This window comes from Drosophila santomea, chromosome 3L, assembly GCF_016746245.2.
Source record: "Drosophila santomea strain STO CAGO 1482 chromosome 3L, Prin_Dsan_1.1, whole genome shotgun sequence".
NCBI classification, from domain to species: Eukaryota; Metazoa; Arthropoda; class Insecta; order Diptera; family Drosophilidae; genus Drosophila; species Drosophila santomea.
The window spans coordinates 21787166-21805648 of record NC_053018.2 but is presented as its reverse complement, the minus strand read 5'-3'; the positions used below and the strand labels follow the sequence as shown (position 1 = coordinate 21805648).

Genomic DNA, 18483 nt, shown 5'->3' with positions numbered 1-18483 from the left:
CAACTGGAGTTTTATTCGCCGCTGTTATGGTGATTTGTCAGCAATTTTTAGCATGATTAATGAATGTTTCGATCCGGCAACACAACTCCCTTTTCTCCCTTCCGCCGCTTTGTTAGCCGAAATTCTTGAGTGACTTTTAATAGATTTGAGTCTATTTCTGGTGAATTCTTTGACAATATCCGGGCTGTGTGCGCCAACATCTGTGTTACATTTCTGTATCTTTTTTGGGATCTCGAGTGGTACTGCTCAGGGGGTAATGTACGCCTTATGGCCAGCAGGCAAGTGACAGTTTTGTGGCTGTTTTGGTCTCTTTTTTAGTTTTTTAACATTGCATTGCATAAGGCTGGATACAAGAGCACTAACCACATTAAGAAACTGCCAGGCAATTATCATACAGGGAACCAGTTCCCCGGCAAACTCGGTTTGATCGCCTGTTATCGCAACCGCTTAGCACCAAACTCAATTTCGCTTTTAATTAGAGACATTCGAGCTGATCTCGGCTTAAACGTAATGAACAACAATTAGCCGCGCTTAAAGATCAATTACTCGGGAGTAAAAAAACACTTGTTGACAGTCTTTAAGCGTCATTACTCTTCAGTCTTGTTCTTACCTTAATTACCTCTATTTTTCAGAGTTTCCGAGTCTTTCAATATCAACTTCTGATCGGTCATTGCACTATTGCGATTATACACGTTACTGGCTGAAAGGTCGGCTTAGATCACACGGAAATGATGTAAATAATGTATAGAAATTATAAACGAGGAAGTAGTTGCTGGACGTCAATTGAGAAAAATAAGTCAAATGGTATGGAAGTAAAGAGCAAATATCACGATCAGAAAGAAAACCCAACTTATTTCTTAGTAGATAGGTTTCTCGATAATTTTACTCGAATTTGAGAAATAATTTTCACGATCGCCTTTATTATGTTGTTTGTTTATTATTGTTGTTTATTATGACTTGTTAAACGGAAAACAAATAGTTCAGTTTTATTAAACGTTTATATTTCTTTAAGCAAGTATAATAAAAATCTGAATAGTTATTTTTTATAACCTGACAGTAAAATCCCGCCAGTGCCTTTGCTAGAAGCTAGTCGACCTACCTTTCCGCCGCCTACAGAAGTGATTCAAAACTAAGCCCATTAACTTGTCCATAAACTGAAGTACAAAAGCATTCCGTTAGCAGTGCAGACACCTTTGAATGACTCAAAATTAGTTTAACATTATGTTACGTGAAATTGAATATTTCTGAAAGAGCGTGGTTGGCCAATCCCGATCTGACGGGTTGGCAATGTAGTTGCCAAACACTGCCGGGCCAGCCACAAATGATACGACCTGTCCTGTTGGCACAGTTCACTCAGGTGTCAGAGCGCTGGACACTCAGAAACTCAGATGGAGTCGGAAACTCCGGCCAGAAGGAGCATTACGCAAATGGCAATCGATGGTGAGAAATGTGCTGCAGCTGCGGCAAGTAGAGCGGTGCCCCATGCCGCACAATACTCGTATATAAAATTCATTTTCATTTCCAGGGGGCCCCTCGAGTAATTACGTTCGACTAACTCGCAGACCGAGGTGCCTGCCTGCTGGCTGCCACTCTGGCGTATACTCAACGAGAACACCTAACAGGTGGCCGAGCGACCAATTGGCCATTGGCCATTGGCCACTCGCTAAGGTCAGATGTGTCCATCAGTTGAGCGGCATTCTCGGATTGGAAGTGCTGCGTCAGCGGATGCCTGAGTTGGTTCACAATTTAATTGCAATAACATTGAAAATAACTCGAGATTCCAAGTCGAAGATAACGAATGCGGACTGCGGACTGCGGACTGCGGCTCCCACTAACCCACTGAACTGCATCGGGCATTTGGGTGGAGTGCTGCAGCACTCCACTGTTGCAGTTGCAACATAGTCACTCGCTGCAACCCGTTTATGCCGCAGATGCAGTGCTTCCTGGTCGAGATAAGTCAAGCAATTGAATTCATTTTGGGCTCCATTTTTCCCATTTTTTTGGGAGTGCTGACCAGGGACCCCAGCGAATTGTTGTGCAAATATTTACCCACCTTAATGCAAATCATGATTAATTTGCCAGACTATTATAGCGATGCCGAATATTATACCCTCGCACGCTGACATTTTAGCACTTGCCGTCCGAGTTGCCTGTCAAAATACCAAACGACATTCTAATGAGCTCGTGCTCTCGACTCAAGTGTTCTAGTTTGCCATGGAGTTGTATCTGTATCTGAATCTGAAGCTGAAGCTAAATCCGCTGCCGTTCGTGAACTTTGCAGCGATGAGATGACAGGGCGCGAATAAAAGCCTTAAATATCACAATCGATGGCAGACTGAAGCGAAGCTGAGCAACTGAAGTCAATACCATAGGTGTATAAGGATGAGCTCTGAGGCGAATATGTTAAATTAGGTAACATACAATTGGAAAAATGGGCCTTTAGGAGCAGACATTTATTTCATTGTTCATCAAAGCAGTTATTTGCTTAAAACCTTAATTACCGCTGTGATAAACAAGCTATTGTTTGTTCTAATATGAATACTTTTAATGATTATTAAAATATAAATTAAAATATTAAAAATATAAGTACACTTTATTTTATCTGTGTATAAGTATTAAAAAACCATTAAGTCAATTTATGGAGATCATATTTTAGACAATAAGTCCCGATGACCATCCTAATCAAGGTTAAAGGTTAATTTATAAAATAATAGTTCAATAATAGAAGGTACGAAGTAGTATGGCTATTAGAATAATTGTCTGAACTGTTGAAAAACTGAAACTGAAACATGTTTTCCCACAATTATTACAAATTATTAAAGCTAGTATTTCGATCGCGGCTGTATGCATATGACGACAACAAGCTTTATATATCTTGATTCTTACACACTCAGAAAAAAAGGTCGTTTCTTGCGCATTCTCAGACCCAGAGATAAAATAGAAGAAATAGACGTAGACAACTAATTTCCACGACAAAAAATTGAAACAATTAAATTGGCGAGTGTGAATTTCCGTTGACCAAGAAACCAAAACAAGAGAGCCAAAGAACTATAGAAAACAAGAAACAAAAATGCGATGCTGTAAAACCAACAGCAATTTGCGGGCCAAAAACTTCAAGTAGTCAAGGTCGCAACGGCAAATGTAACACTGGCATAAATTATGCTACTTACTGTACAGATGCAGTTACTATATACATAGATACATAGACACTACTTCAGAAATACAGAGACAATTTGCAATAGTTTTTACATTGGTCTAACGGAAAGAGCGAGTTGCAAGCTCAAATTGCAAAAAAGTTGCAGCAGATGGAGCAACAATTACAATTACCAATTGCAGCAGACGAGCATCGAGAACAGAACGTCGACATTCGCTGGGACATTATAATATTATAAGACTTGCCAAAATAAACAAATAAATACAACCAGCAACAACCTTAGGAAAAGCTCTATGAATGAACACACAAGCGGCTACTCTTCACTTAATTGAGGTACATTAGCAATGCGAAAAAGTTGACTAAAACTTGCTTACAAAAACTGAACCCAGCTGAACAGCTAATCGAGCAATACATGACAAACATTCATAAGCAATAAAACAATTTAAGCCACTTAAAAATATTAGAAAACTTACTTTTTCAAAGAAATAAATATCTCCGTAGCCATGATAAGTAATTCAACGAAAATTATTTAAATGGTAAATTGTTTGTTTATTTGGTACCTTAAATGTTTTTTAAGCGTTTTTAAGCTAATATTTGTTCAGCCTCTATGCATTGTCTACAAAGAATAGAATAATAGTCCTTACCACGAGATAGTAAATTATTGAATTCCATTATGAGTAATGTACTTTTCTCTTACAGTTCCCATCGAGACTTCAGTTAGGGCATCCCCACATCACCGCCGTCTCTCGTGTCTGCCACCTCATTGAACCCAACTGTGGCAGAGTTCAGCGCTTTGGATTGGGATTGGGATTGGAAGGGGTCGATGGATGGAGCGACTCAGACTGCGGGTAAACAATGCGGCGCTTGACAAAACTGTGTGCGAAAAAGGCAGACAACGCAAAAACAACAATCGAAATGAAAAACGAAACGAGCTGCAATTACAACGGCAGCCTCTTCAGGCGGCAGACTGCAAACTGCGGATGCAAACGCAAGGTTCCACAACATTGAAGCCTCTCAGCAGCGGCGGATATGGCAACGAGAGCATCTGCATCTGCAGCGGAATCCGCAGCTGTTGCTGGTGGCCAATTGGCTAGGTGGCAAGTGAATAAAAGCCACCTCCACACCATCGAGTGGCATCAGTTGTAGGCAGCGAGCTACCAAGACCAAGACCAACCACCGAGGATTAAACCACCCACAAGATGATGAAACTGGTAAGGATATCGCGGATCAACTCTGGCTGAGAACCAATCTGAGGATATATAATCAACTCATAGGTAGTGTCGCTACTCTCCATTTGCGCCTTGGCGGCAGCTCGTCCTGGATTCCTGCATGGCCACCACCACCACTATCCTGAGATCCCCTACTATCCTCACCACCATCATGTAGAACCACTGCACTACCACCTGCCCGCTGCCGTCTCTCACCAGAGCTCCACGGTGGTGCATAGTGTGCCGCACCACATAATCAAGCCGGTCCTGCTGCCCACTGTGGTGAAGACAGTGGTGCATCCTCCCATCATAAAGGCTTACCATCCTGCGCCAATCATCAAGGCCTTCCACCCCTACGATCCCTTCCACCTGCACCACCATCACGACTTCCACGATTACCACCTCCACTAATCTACGAACCTGACGATTGACTGATGATTGATAACGATAACTGAATGCCGATAACGTCGACGGGGAGAATGCAACCTGTGTATGCTGTGTATGTTTGCGTGTGTCGATTGTACATGTGTAAGGATCTACTGGAGGTTTCGCTGTAAGCTGCTGAATATTCTATTCTATCTATAAAGCTGTACATAAAAGATACAACACCTGAAGGTGGTTATTTTACTTGGGATAATGAAGAGCACAGCTCTTAAAGGACTATCGGAAAAAAGAGTTTAAGATACATAGAAGATAGTAAATGGAAATAGCAAGATGGATAATTTTATTTAATCAAAGGAATGTACGCACATCTGTCACGTTTTGGTATCACGGAAATCTCTGCGGCTAAAAGTGATTCAATCACAATTATAATTATTATAAAAAGCTATTTCTGTATTACCCCGGATAAAATATTACTGCACTTACACAATTGAAATTAATCTTCTCTTCCTTTAAGTGGGAAATTAATACGTAAAGTGACGTCAAATCCGATCGGATATCTGTGTCGCGAACTCGCACAAATATCACTTCCTTATATAGCTGACATAATAAGCCCCTGGGTAATAGTAATTAACCGAAAAAACCATTCGATACAATCGATGGGGGATGGGGGATGGGGGATGGCACATTTCCTATGGTGACAACACACGTTGCCACTACATGTGGCAACCAAATGATTTTTCTGTTATGCAAATCAGTGCATAAGCAGATGATGGATGTCTCTGTGTCTGCAAGCGGGACGAAGGTGGGGAATGCATATCACTCGTATGGGCCAATCGAGGTGATAAATAGTTGTTGCTGCCACCGTTGCATGTAAGTTTCCATTGTAGACATGCAGGGTATGAAAACACAATCAGAAGGGATCCAGATCTATTTCAAGTTCAAGTCTGTTCAAGTTCTGGCTTTTGCAATTGACTTTCTGTTTTGCATAAGCCAATGCGAATCGCCATCGTACTTTACCCACACACCCGTCGTTAAACTCGCTTTCGGAATCAGCCTAATCGGCAAACATTGCCATAAAGCCAGTCTAATGGGATACTCAAACAGTTAATGTGACATAAACATCAATTAGATATTACCAATTGTCAATGAATACATGTTGATTGCGGGGTAGGGCAAAAGCAGAGGTGTTTCACAAAGGGGTTTATATACTATGGCTACCACCTAGTGCGCTCCTGTTTTTTATACAAACCAATACTTCCTTGTTTGGTGCATTAAAATCAAATCAGAATCAATATCATTCAGTAACCCTGAAAAAGTTGCGCTTTTTGTTTTGGCCAGGCTTTTCAACGCCGAAATTAACCGCAAATCGGTTATGGTTTAAGCCAACTTTTTGGAATGGTTCGCTGACCGGCAAACGAGGCAAATGAAATAAAATAATAAACAAATAGATTCGGCAAGGTAACTGCGGTTTTTATAGTATTGTACGGGCACGTGATTCGGCAGCTCATTAAAGGTAAACAAACGAGCAATTGGCAAAAGCGGTGGGGTCTAACTTAGGTTTAAAATCGATAGCATTGGGAGATACAAAATATTTAAATACATTTATTGTTATGCCATTTATGAGTATAGGATAGCTTATACACATTAGATCAAACTGACTCACAAAGCAATAAATCATTTAACTAAATTAAATCTATGTCCAAAGCTGGCGAAATAGAAAACTTGACTAGTTCTGACACTATAGCTAGCTTGATGTTTCAGTTATGTAATCGTACAACAATTTGGAGGTACTATAAAATTAATTAAAATAACGAAAATAATTGAAATACATTGTTAAACAAAGTGCTTAAATTACTGTTACATATTTCTGTATGATTTTTAGACTCTCACATTAATTCACAGGGCAAGGGTGTATAGTGTCAAAAATTAGTTAAATTGTGTGTTACAATCGTTAATACAGTGAATAATAATTTAACTATCAAACCTTTTTGCAAGTAAAAGTGGTATGCCTTAAAAAATGTTTCTTGAAATTGCAAATATATTTCCTGATCCGCAGCACTTGACGGCATTGTAATAACTCACTACCCGCGACAGTGATCATAAAATGTATCTGATGTGCTGGTGTCGCAGTATTGCACAAGACAAAATCGCTTTGGAGACAATCTCTGTCGATTGGCCGAGCCCCGGGGCAAGTTGGCTGATCAACCGAACTACCAACTGACCGCCGGCGTTATTGGCAAGTCACATTAATCAACGTTTCGCCAAGTTGGGAACTTAATTTATGCAAGCCAAAAGTGCAAAGAGCAAGCCTCACCTCCTCTTCCCCCGTTAACTAAACTGAGCCGCTTGAGTAAATTCTTTTCTTGGACTTATATTACATATTTTCCCCCTGACTTGATTCTATTTATTTGTTTGCTTAATTGCGCGACGCATGCAACAGTGTCAAGTATAAGCCGCATAGTCCCCATAGCATGTGAGATTCCGGAACGAGGAGGGAGTGAGTCCACTTAGAACATGTCTCGCATTGCATAAATCATAAGGCGGCAAAATCGAGTAGAATCAAATCAGATCGCATTGAAGTAGCCAGTCAACTGAGGGAGAACGAATGCAGTGGGGGAAAAGTCTCAACAGTTTGGGAACATTCGTTTTTGTAGTTATTAAATTCCAATAGTTATGCCGAGACACATGTTTAGGAATTATTATTCCTACATCACAGTTTCTGATGATGGCTGTATGATATAGAATAACGACTAAATTGAGGTCATAGGTTGAGATCATCATTTTGTCCAATTAATGTAAATGAAGTCAACGTTATTTGTATTAAATAGAATATATTTTTCTCTGTGCATTTCGGTAACCCGAGAACCTGCCCCCGGAAGGGTTTTCATTCTGCTCGACTTAGTTGGTTCTATGTGGCTTAACTTGGCTTGAACGCTGCGGAAAATGTGTTTGTTGCCGGGTGAAATGAGTGCAGAGTGCAGAGGCGTGTTGGCGACCCATTTGGAGAGCGCCAACTGCAGCTCTGATTATTCCGTATAAATAGGCCAGTCCGGAGTGCAATTCTATGTCAAATCGTTGCAAACCATCAACAAAACAAAATGTTCAAGCTGGTGAGTTCTTAAAGCCAACAAAGAAAATTCTTTGTGAGAAAAGGATTCTAAAAAGTGGACAAATGCTGATAAAAGTGGCATCCTTCTAATATATAACTATTTACATTTTTCCCCAGTGCGTCTTCGTTGCTCTCCTTAGCCTGGCTGCTGCTGCCCCAGCTCCCGCTCCTGCTCCTGGACTTATTGCTCATGGCCTGGTTGCACCTGGAATCTGGGGACCCACCGTCGTCGGATCGCCTCTGGTTGCTCCCCAGGTTGTGAGCGTGGTGCCAGGCGCTATTTCCCATGCAGCCATTACCCAGGTGCATCCTTCTCCTCTGCTGATCAAGAGCGTCCATGGCCTGGGACCCGTTGTGATCGGTTAATCGGGATCCAGTTACCCATTGGATATCCAACCACCCACATATCTCACCCATACGTCAGCCAAGCAGCTCCCGTTCTACCATAACATTTCCTGCGGATTACTTCAACCACAAGTCCTGTGCCCTGTTTATAATGCCAGCAAATTCAGCAATGAGAAAAGAAAATCACAAAAAAAGTTTAGACACTAAAATACATTTCAAGCAATAAATTACCTACCATACTTGTTATAGCGAGCGAAAAGGATTTTGCATTTATTTCACTTCAATTGATTTCTATATCAGCCCAAAAGTATACTCGAATAATGTCAAAAAAGGTAAGTATAAGACTTTTATAAGAAGTGGATCCGAAATAAAGAATTTTACTTTGGTCCCTGCTTTAATATACTATTTTTAAAAAACTTTTTTATTATATCTGTGGAATTTTAAAAAATAAAATAAAAATATTAAATATAAATATAAATTCCATTAATGCCAAATAAAGCTAGCATAATTATGTTTTGAAAATAATAAAACACAATTGATTAACTTGTTATGACAAAACGAAAAACATTTATTTAAACAAAAAATCGTAAATACTGTATCACATTTGCGTCCTTAGTGGTGCAGGGTGTAGGCAAGAGGAGCGGAGTGCACCACAGACTTGACGAGGGGAGCGGAGTGGACCAGAGGCACAGAGTGCACCACAGGAGCGGAGTGCACCACCGGCACAGAGTGGACGACTGGAGCGGCGTGGACTACGGGCACGGAGTGAACCACTGGAGCAGCGTGGACAGCAACGGCGGGATGGGAGTAGGTGGTGGTCTTCACGATGGGAGCAACCACTGGCTGCACCACCGCTTTGCTGTGCACCTGGGTGATGCTCTGGTGGGAAACCGCCGAGGGAGCAGAGTGCACCACCGATCCAACCTTGGCCAGGACGGGTTCGTGCACGACATGGTGGGTCTCGATCAGACCAGCGCTGGCGGTGGCGACCAGGAGAGCGATGACAGCAACCTTTACAAGTAACATGTTAATGTAGATCTTCAAATTTTTATGAATCCTTCGAACTTACAAATTTGAACATCTTGAATAAGTTTTGGTTGGTTGGTTGTTTTTGGGGTAAGCTCAGAGAGATGACTGATGCTGGTGGAACGTGCAGATGGAGTTTATATAGCGACTAGCAGCGCAGGCTAAGGGCTCAAACAGCCAGAGACTTCGGTATACGAAGTTGTCTACCTTGAGGGGCTTTTGATAAGGCACCACATACTTCAGACTTCGGGCTCCAACGATCTGAGCTTTTGGGTTTCGGTAGCTGCAGCAACGAGAAATCATAATGAGCTTACTCCGACTCGATTTTGGATTCCGAATCTCCATCTGATCAAGCTTGGGTCATGCAGGGGCGTATTGAAGGTCAGCGATTGGCTTTAAAGCGTTGGCATCACTGGACTTGAGGTTCTATATAAGTGGTGTTGGCTGTTCCAAAATATCATCAGTTATCCAACGAATCTTTTCAAGCAACCAGCAGCACTTGCTTCAAAAATACCTATAATATCAACATGTTCAAATTCGTGAGTATCATAGCTTATTTTATTTTCTGGAGCTGAAGTAAACAAAGTTTATTCGCAACAGATCGCAGTCCTCGCTCTCCTGGTCGCCACCGCCAGCGCTGGTCTGATCGAGACCCACCATGTGGTGCACGAACCCGTCCTGGCCAAGGTTGGATCGGTGGTGCACTCTGCTCCCTCGGCGGTTTCCCACCAGAGCATCACCCAGGTGCACAGCAAAGCGGTGGTGCAGCCAGTGGTTGCTCCCATCGTGAAGACCACCACCTACTCCCATCCCGCCGTTGCTGTCCACGCTGCTCCAGTGGTTCACTCCGTGCCCGTAGTCCACGCCGCTCCAGTCGTCCACTCTGTGCCGGTGGTGCACTCCGCTCCTGTGTTGCACTCTGTGCCTCTGGTCCACTCCGCTCCCCTCGTCAAGTCTGTGGTGCACTCCGCTCCTCTGGCCTACACCCTGCACCACTAAAGCCTTTAAATTGTTTGTTTGTTAACCAGTTAAATGAAAATAAAATAAAATTCTGAAAAGTATTATTGATCCTAAAGTACGAAATATGTTGTATATCTTTATAAATGGGATTTAGAACTGGAAGTCTAAGTCTGTCCGTCTGTCTGTCCGTATGAACGTCGAGATCTCAGGAACTACAAAAGCTAGAAAGTTGAGATTAAGCATACAGACTCCAGGGACATAGACGCAGCGCAAGTTTGTCGAATCAGGCTGCCACGCCCACTCTAACGCCCACAAACCGCCCAAAACTGCCACGCCCACACTTTTGAAAAATGTTTTGATATTTTTTCATTTTTGTATTGGTGTTGTAAATTTCTATCGATTTGTCAAAAAAAATTTTGCCACGCCCACTCTAACGCCCACAAACCGCCCAAAGCTGCCACGCCCACACTTTTGAAAAATGTTTTGATATTTTTTCATTTTTGTATTAGTCTTCTAAATTTCTATCGATTTGCCAAAAAACTTTCTGCCACGCCCACTATAACGCCCACAAACCGCCCAAAGCTGCTACGCCCACACTTTTGAAAAATGTTTTGATATTTTTTCATTTTTGTATTAGTCTTGTAAATTTCTACCGATTTGCCAAAAAACTTATATTATAAATTACTTTTAATATGCTTAATTCACGGTGTCTAATACATCTTGAAAAACTTGACATCCTTTTATACAAATTCAAAAATTATAAGTTCCATTAATAGGTGGCACTTTTATCAAACAAAAATTTAAAAATAAAAACATTTTTCCAAAGTGCGGGCGTGGCATTTTTGGGCGGTTTGTGGGCGTAAGAGTGGTAGTGGCAACATGATTAGACAAGTTTGCTGGTTTTATAGTTTCTATTATCTCGACGTTCATATGGACAGGCGGACATGTCCAGATCGATCCTGATCAAGAATATATATACATACTTTATATGATCAGATACGCTTCCTTCTGCCTGTTACATACTGTTTAACGAATCTAGTATACCCTTTTACTCTACGACTAACGGGTATAATAATGTAGCATCGTTTTTATTTATGCATAAGTTAAAGCTATTGAAGTAAAATATATTGCCAACTATCTAATGTTACCAAAACTTCAAATTCAACTTTAAACAACCAAGCATCCTAATCTATACCGAATAAATCAACTGAATCCTTTCAAACGTTTAAAAATTTACAACTATTTATTCAAGCAATAACAAAGCAACAACAACGCACGGCTAGTTCCCCAACGTAAAAGGTTTGCCATAAAAGCAAAGTTCAAGCCGAGAAGACATCCAATCGCTTGAGGTTAATGTGGGCAGATCCCTTGTCAAACTCCGATTACAAAAAGTGAGGTGGTGGCCAGAACAGTCGGAAACTTGGTCCACAGCAGGAAATGTCAGATTATGATGGATTTGGCAGGCCTGAACCAAAGCAAGGGCAACGATTACCAAGGTGTAGAGCAGCTGCAAAGAAAATAAAAAAATAAATTCAATTTGTAAATTTAATTTATAAACATAACACTTACCATTCTATGCATGTTGAGGCAGCTGAAATTGGATCTAGTCTTAGTTTGAATTTGGCTCTGCGAAACTCCAGTAAGAACTCATGACCCATTGAGGCCTACGCACCGTTTATATAGCCCACTTGTCAATAGATTTGCCAAAATGACAAATGACACGCCAAATTTAACGAAGGTCTTACAACGGGTCTACTTAGCAAATCAATTGAATGGACCACGAAACAGTTTTGACGATTCAATTACTAATCCGTAAAATATAACAATTAGAACTGAACTGAGGCTTATCTAAAGAAATATTAAAAGTCGCGAATATTATTCGTGGATAAATAAAAGAATACTTTAAAGCTCTAACAATTTTTAAAAATATGTAAAAATACCAATAATTTAATTAGCAAAACGCTTTTAGAAAAAACATTTTTTTTTAATTTCTTTTAATATTATATTGTGAAATTGACAACAATCTTTGAATTACATGTTATAAATTAATAAATTTAGCTAAAATATGTTAACCCAAGTATCTTGTTTCCCAACCCATAATATATCGCTGCTACAAGCTATTAAACAAATAAGCACATAAATAACAAAAGTCAGCAACTTGTTTTTTATCCTGCGATGACTGATTGAAGTGTTCGAACCACAACCATAAAATAACAATCGGCAACCATCGCTCTATAAAATTACAGGGACCGCAAATTAATTTTCTGGGTATTTATTTTCCACATTACCAGATGCCAGATGCTTATCTTAAGTACGTGTAACTGTCGCTCGATCCAAAGTCGAGCCCCGAAAACTGAAAACACAATGACACAGCCGGCGAAACCACAGCGTCCAGCTCCAAATTGTGGGTTAAGTGCGCGTGGGGCTTGTCCGGCGGATAACCTTGACATAGGGACTGGGTCTGAATCTGAATCCGAATCTGAGTCTGAGACTATGACCGAATCGGGGAATCGGAGAATCGGGGAATGGGGGCTCTTTATCTGTCACTCGAGCGGCACTTAACAGCCGCTGCAGTTGGAAGTTGGAAGTTGGTAGCCGGGTCTTTATGGCCTGGCCATGAATCACTTGAGGAGCCGCAGCCATCAACTGGACGAAGTCGATGTTGCAATCCGAATCCAAATACGGCTCCAGCTTCAATTTGAATGCATGCGTACGCTTATAATTTACTGCGCTTTTGTTTGCGACCCGCTCGATGAAGGGCAGGCAAAGTCTCGAGGGTTTTGATTTGGGTCAAGTTCAGGGTTCATATAAAGTGAGCTGCTCCGTACCGAACTGGATTTGAAGAAAAAATATTTAATTAGTAGAGAATTTAGGACATTAATATCCCTTTCTTAACTATTAAAGTATGTAAATGAATGTAAACAAAACAAAACCATCCTTTTAATTAAGTCCCTCTTTGATTTGTAACACAGTCATAAAATTGATTTGTCATTTGATCTATCATTATAAGCTTTTTTCAGATCTATTTATAACAGCAAAGAGAAACGCCAAAGGACGAAAATACAAATATATTTATTTTTAGACCAACTTATACTGTTCTTGTGGCATTATATAATTTCGTTCTATCAGAATTTCGTGTTCAACAAGTTTCCAAAATCTTAACCCGAGACCATCGTGTGTCCCCAAAAAATAGCGACATCTAACCCCTGACTTAGTCATTTATTTCTAGAATTTAATTAGCAATTAATTTGCAAAGGGCACCTTTATTCTTAGCGCATTTGCTTAGTTCAAGACCAAGTCAGGGTAACCGACAATCACACACCTCCTTTCGTCGACAATTGTCCGGTCCCAACCTTTGATTATCCCCTGCTGTCAATGTTACCGATGTTATTTGAGCAACTCTTATCAAATGCCTCATCGATGGTATCTACACATTTGCACACATTGGCGTACTCATTAATTATGTGGTAAAAGGTCGCATAACGAGCACTGGGAGACACATCCCATACCCACAAGCACACACTCACCAGACAAGATGGGGATGAATCCCCAAGACGAGAATGCAACTAAATTACGCGGCGGATCAAGTGATTGTTAAAGGCCAACGAGAAGGAAGATGTAGTGTCGCCTGGTGAAGTGCAAGGACAAGGATATAAGGATAGCCCACGCACTCAATGGGAGCCCAGCATCTGCGGGCTCATTTGCGTAAGCGACCGCATCTAAGGCCAATTACTTGGCCCATTGTCGATTGATTGGCCTGGCTTGTTGTCCCGACTTCTCGACTTCCTACCAATCACCCACACACAGAGCCACAGCTGCTGGAACCTAGGTCAGTTAACGAACTGCGTCTTTGATAAGCGCTTAGAAGCCAGAAAGCTGAATGCTGAAAACCCGAATAGGTGTTTTACTCAAAAACCTAAACCGGTTGGCGGCTCAGGTTCAGCCAAGTACTTGCGACAAACAATTGGGCTTTGGACCAAACTAGCCAACTATAAAAGCCCCGCGTTTGGCCTGTCATCATCAGCAGTTGCAATCGATTCAGCAATCACAGCAAACCCCCAAAAACCCATCCAAAGATGTTCAAATTCGTGAGTTGCCCAGGAGATGGAAGCTGAGTGCTGTCCTGTAACCCATTATCCTCCTCCACAGGTCGCCTTCTTTGCCTGCCTGGCTGTGGCCGCCGCTGCCCCCGGCCTGATTGCCGAGACCCACTCGATTGTTCAGCCGGCGATTCTTGCCAAGACCGCCTACGTGGACACCAGCGCCTCCTCGGCCATCACCCACCAGAGCAACGTGAACCTGGTACGCAAGGTGCCAGTGGTCTACTCCGCCCCGGTGGTTCATGCTGCCCCGGTGGTTCATGCCGCCCCGGTGGTTCATGCCGCCCCAGTGGTTCATGCCGCTCCCCTGATCAAGACTGTGATCCCTGTCGCTCCCGTCATTAAGACTGTGGTGCCCGCAGCTCCTCTGGTCCACACTGTCGTCCCTGCCGCTCCTCTGGTCAAGACAGTCATCCCAGCTGCTCCCATCATCAAGACCGTGATCCCAGCTGCCCCTCAGGTCCACACTGTCCACAGCGCTCCAGTGGTGTACTCCGTCTACCACAAGTAAATGGATTGAAAGCGAGCTCACATGGTTACGATAAATTTGTTTAACGAGGAAATAAAAAAAACACTGAAATTCAATTTAACTATGATCTTTTTAGATAGTTATGAAATATTATAGCTTTAAAAATTCCGTAACTTAATTGCTCCCACTTACAGGCCTTGATTTAAAAGAAGAGAAGACGATATAGTCGATATACTCAACTATCAGATACCCGTTACATGGTTAGAAGGAAAAATTTCAACATTTTGTTGGCATAGAAATAGCTTTTAATGTTTCCAGTTTTCAAAGTTCATAAGGACGATGAAATTAAAGAGAGACCAGATCGACTAGGCTAATTATCCTGGTCAAAAATATACTTTTATATACTTCATACGGTCGAAAACGCGTCCTTCTAGCTCAGCTCTTATATACTTTTGGTACAAGTAGCGGTTATAACCAAGTTTAATAAATGTAAATTTTAAAGCATTGGAAAAAGTACAATAGCCATTTACTTATACACAAGTTTACAAGCTTACAATTTATTTATTAACCGAGAAAAAAATTGTTTACAATAATTGCCTTGCATAATTTATTTTTGGAGCTGCCTCTGTGCGGTCTTACTGTTGTGTTATAATTTTTATTTATTTTAAGTTTTGGCACTCTGCTACTGGCTCGAGATTGCCAATGAATACTAATGAATGACAAACTAAAAGCCTTTGAAGTAGATTATTTAAATGCTAATTGGATTGAATCCAATCGATCTGCCAATCAATCTGTTGCCAAAAACGATCAATTCGCAAAATTTCACATTTTCTATTTTCAACAATTAAATTTATTCAAAGAAGCAATCATAACAATCCGTTCAAGCAAAAGGTTTCCTAATGGTGGTAGACATGGGCCACTGGAGCAGCTGCGACGGCGACAGTCTTTACCAGGGGAGCAACCACCGGGGTGATGATGGTCTTCTGGTGGTGCACCTGGGTGTGGCTCTGGTGGGAGATGGCATGGGGCAGAGCCTTCACCACGGGGACGGCAGCCACATGGTGGACAGCGGGAGCGACATAGGTCTGGTGGTGCACCACGGGCACGGTCTTGATGAGGGGCACCACTGGAGCCACGTGCTTAACCACGGGAACGATGGGAGCCACATGCTTGACCACGGGAACGATGGGAGCCACATGCTTGACCACAGGAACCACTGGAGCCACAGTCTTGATCACGGGAACAGCTGGCACCACATGCTTTACCACTGGAGTGAGCACCGCCTGGTTGTGGTACTGGGTGAAGCTCTGGTGGGAGGTGGCCAGGGGGGCACTGTGCACTACGGCACCCACTTTGGCCACAACGGGGGCGATGGCCACAGGGTGCTCCTCAATAAATCCCGGAGCAGCGGCGGCAATGGTAGCTAGGGCACAGATGGCAATCTGAATTTGAGAACAGCACACTAGATTCTGAAAAATATCCTCAAATCCCATACTCTTATACTTACGAAGCGGAACATGTTGATTTGGTTTGAGAAGGTTGGAAGTCGACGAGTGACTGTTGCTGATTTCAAATCAAGTCTACGGCTTTATATGGCCAAAAATTCGCCAGCCGGATTGTCCTTCAGCAAAATCCAACTAATGAGCAATTGGCAAAAACTTGTTTGCTTTACATTGAACTTGAACCCGGCGCTAAACCAAACATCTGCGAACCCTCACTTGGAATTCACCAGCCGACAATCAATTGTCGTTGGGCCCAAAAAGGTTTTCAAAGCCTGAACAATAACCCAGAAGATTAATACCATAAACATAATGTTAGTTCAGGTTCAGAGATCCCAGGCGAAGGTCTTGCGATTCAAGACAGCAAACAAAACGAGATGAAATGCAATTTAATTCCAAACTATAAAAGACCACAATTAAGGGCATCGCGCGTCCAGTCCGGGTCCGGATTCAATGGAGCTCAGATGCGGCAGCGGTAGGTCAGGCAGGAGTATCCTGGTGAGGGAAACGAGGAAATCGGATAAGGCTTTCAAACACTGGAAATTTTGGGAGTAAATGGTATTTGGATTAGGCCAGGTGCTGAATCAGGTTCTCGTCATCCGACCCGAAACTGTAAGGCTGAATTTCGACATGGGGGATTCTGAGGGTGGGCCCCAGTCGATTGGTGCTGGAAGATGAATTACCGATCACGTGGTTCTCTGTGTCGTCATCCTGGGTGCTTATTAGGGAGCTCATGTACCGAGAGGTCGAGTTCACGAACTCGAAACCGACTCCCATTCTGGCTATGACGGGGTGTTTGTATTGGGCGCGCCACGCCTGGTTGCAGCTCTCGTGGTATTCCAGGGCGGATTCATCGGCCACATCCTCGGTGGATTGCAACTGATGCAGTATTATGGCGGGACTGGGCACCCAAATATCGCGGCGACTGGTATTCGACATGATTATCGTTGCGGCACAGTTGTATTGCTGTCCTTATTTATCAGACATACTTTTAAAGTGGTAAAACGCAGCCTGCTTGGTGCTACATATAACCAATTAGCCTGGTTGTGAGTACAAGGCATGTGTATATTGCAAAAATAATCACTTTGCTGTACAAAAACTGTATATCAACCAAAGACGGAAGTATAAGAATGAAAATAGGGCACCACACAACGCGGTGTGTGCTCGAGTTCAGGAAACATATCTATGTAGTTTTATAAAGTATCTATTGCAAATCCCAAGAAAAGTCCTGTAATGCTGATAATTTGTGATGTGCTTTCCGTGAATATTGGTGTCTTGTGTTCACTATTCTACTAAGAATACGTTTTTGGCATTTATGATTACAAAGTATGATTTAATCCCCAAAGGTATACATATATAAATGTGCAGTAATGTAGATTTTCCATCTTTTTTATGAAAGTGTGTAGATATACAATAAAGTCTCGATTAAAGTAAGAACGATTTAGGGTTTTTCTTTGTTATGATTTTCCGAATGAATAACATGCACATGGAGTTTTTTGTTATACACGCTGCCTTTATTTACACATTTAACTAACTAAAACTATGCGATTCCAATGCCTAGCTACTCGGCACGTAGACCGGACTCAGATTGAGCTGCTCGTAGCCGGTGGCGCCGCCCTCCTGCGTTGCCTTCGTGTGGAAGGTTCGATTGAGGTTGGTGGGCTCCACGTAGCCCAATGCCCGGCCCATGGGCGCGATGACGAAGCGGGTCTGGGCCTGCGAGGAACCCTGGTACGAGACCACCGAGGGTGCTGAATCGATGAGCAGGCGAGGCGTCTGCGTCGCCGGCTTGGCCAAAACCAGAGCCACGTAAGTTACGGCCAGAAGCACCTAGGAGGGTCAGTTGGAGGTGCAGATGTAAAAGCGATGGTTAACCAGATGGCAGGCACTCACAGATGGATGGTTACGATCCTAATGGGAGAGTTTAAGTCACTGAGAACACCGCCGACGAACTGAGGTGGGCAGATCGGACTGAATCGTATCGAGGACTGGAGGTTCCCCTTCCAAGTAACCAACACAAAGCGGAGCGAGTGGCAAAGTCAAACTGAAGTGCTATGTGAATTGCTGTGCCATGAAATCACGGTGGAGCAGTTGCGGGCCCAATCAGGGGCGGGCGTGGAGCATGCCAAGGGGGTAGATCCATCGGTACAGCCCCCTCGCACAGCCCCTGGAGAACGGCGCGATCTGCGATCGAAGCGTTGGAAACACGCGCGCAGTCGCGGTTATCTT

General features: G+C 42.6%; 9 protein-coding genes across 10 annotated transcripts; 4 read left to right on the top strand and 5 right to left on the bottom strand.

Moving 5' to 3' along the window:
* The first annotated feature begins 4035 nt into the window (after nt 1-4035).
* Nucleotides 4036-5219, top strand: LOC120447863 (uncharacterized histidine-rich protein DDB_G0274557). The gene is made up of 2 exons (XM_039629471.2): nt 4036-4365; nt 4429-5219. Exons 1-2 carry the CDS (start codon nt 4354-4356, stop codon nt 4771-4773), a joined length of 357 nt encoding a protein of 118 aa, XP_039485405.1. The 5' UTR covers nt 4036-4353; the 3' UTR covers nt 4774-5219.
* A 2495-nt stretch (nt 5220-7714) lies between these two features.
* LOC120447871 (neuropeptide-like 3) lies at nt 7715-8459 on the top strand. Its single transcript, XM_039629479.1, has 2 exons — nt 7715-7856; nt 7973-8459. The coding sequence occupies exons 1-2, from the start codon at nt 7845-7847 to the stop codon at nt 8219-8221; spliced, it is 261 nt and encodes an 86-aa protein (XP_039485413.1). The 5' UTR covers nt 7715-7844; the 3' UTR covers nt 8222-8459.
* Nucleotides 8460-8748: 289 nt separating this feature from the next.
* On the bottom strand, nt 8749-9397 carry LOC120448833 (A-kinase anchor protein 14-like). The gene is made up of 2 exons (XM_039631032.1): nt 9270-9397; nt 8749-9211 (listed from the first exon to the last, which is right to left on the bottom strand). The coding sequence occupies exons 1-2, from the start codon at nt 9279-9281 to the stop codon at nt 8813-8815; spliced, it is 411 nt and encodes a 136-aa protein (XP_039486966.1). The 5' UTR covers nt 9282-9397; the 3' UTR covers nt 8749-8812.
* Nucleotides 9398-9701: 304 nt separating this feature from the next.
* LOC120448637 (A-kinase anchor protein 14-like) lies at nt 9702-10304 on the top strand. Its single transcript, XM_039630761.1, has 2 exons — nt 9702-9765; nt 9827-10304. The coding sequence occupies exons 1-2, from the start codon at nt 9754-9756 to the stop codon at nt 10223-10225; spliced, it is 411 nt and encodes a 136-aa protein (XP_039486695.1). The 5' UTR covers nt 9702-9753; the 3' UTR covers nt 10226-10304.
* A 1161-nt stretch (nt 10305-11465) lies between these two features.
* LOC120448640 lies at nt 11466-11812 on the bottom strand. The gene is made up of 2 exons (XM_039630763.1): nt 11756-11812; nt 11466-11693 (listed from the first exon to the last, which is right to left on the bottom strand). The coding sequence occupies exons 1-2, from the start codon at nt 11765-11767 to the stop codon at nt 11466-11468; spliced, it is 240 nt and encodes a 79-aa protein (XP_039486697.1). The 5' UTR covers nt 11768-11812.
* A 2419-nt stretch (nt 11813-14231) lies between these two features.
* LOC120448639 (A-kinase anchor protein 14) lies at nt 14232-14841 on the top strand. Its single transcript, XM_039630762.2, has 2 exons — nt 14232-14274; nt 14336-14841. The coding sequence occupies exons 1-2, from the start codon at nt 14263-14265 to the stop codon at nt 14795-14797; spliced, it is 474 nt and encodes a 157-aa protein (XP_039486696.1). The 5' UTR covers nt 14232-14262; the 3' UTR covers nt 14798-14841.
* An 810-nt stretch (nt 14842-15651) lies between these two features.
* Nucleotides 15652-16443, bottom strand: LOC120448509 (larval/pupal cuticle protein H1C). The gene is made up of 2 exons (XM_039630542.1): nt 16263-16443; nt 15652-16197 (listed from the first exon to the last, which is right to left on the bottom strand). The coding sequence occupies exons 1-2, from the start codon at nt 16272-16274 to the stop codon at nt 15652-15654; spliced, it is 558 nt and encodes a 185-aa protein (XP_039486476.1). The 5' UTR covers nt 16275-16443.
* A 130-nt stretch (nt 16444-16573) lies between these two features.
* Nucleotides 16574-17269, bottom strand: LOC120448510. 2 transcript variants are annotated; one of them, XM_039630545.1, is made up of 2 exons: nt 16938-17269; nt 16574-16749 (listed from the first exon to the last, which is right to left on the bottom strand). In XM_039630545.1, exons 1-2 carry the CDS (start codon nt 17191-17193, stop codon nt 16715-16717), a joined length of 291 nt encoding a protein of 96 aa, XP_039486479.1. In that variant the 5' UTR covers nt 17194-17269; the 3' UTR covers nt 16574-16714. The 2 variants fall into 2 exon arrangements, with proteins under 2 accessions (XP_039486479.1, XP_039486478.1); XM_039630544.2 differs by having other exon boundaries at nt 16627-17263.
* Nucleotides 17270-17767: 498 nt separating this feature from the next.
* On the bottom strand, nt 17768-18084 carry LOC120447816 (the record flags this gene model as incomplete). The annotated part of the gene is made up of 1 exon (XM_039629393.2): nt 17768-18084. A coding segment is annotated over one exon (273 nt), but the record flags the coding sequence as incomplete, so codon positions are not given.
* Between the last annotated feature and the right edge of the window lie 399 nt (nt 18085-18483).

Excerpts from the sequence above, each read along its gene's own strand:
- LOC120448510 (XM_039630544.2), bottom strand. The coding sequence starts at position 17,193 with ATGTCGAATACCAGTCGCCGCGATATTTGGGTGCCCAGTCCCGCCATA.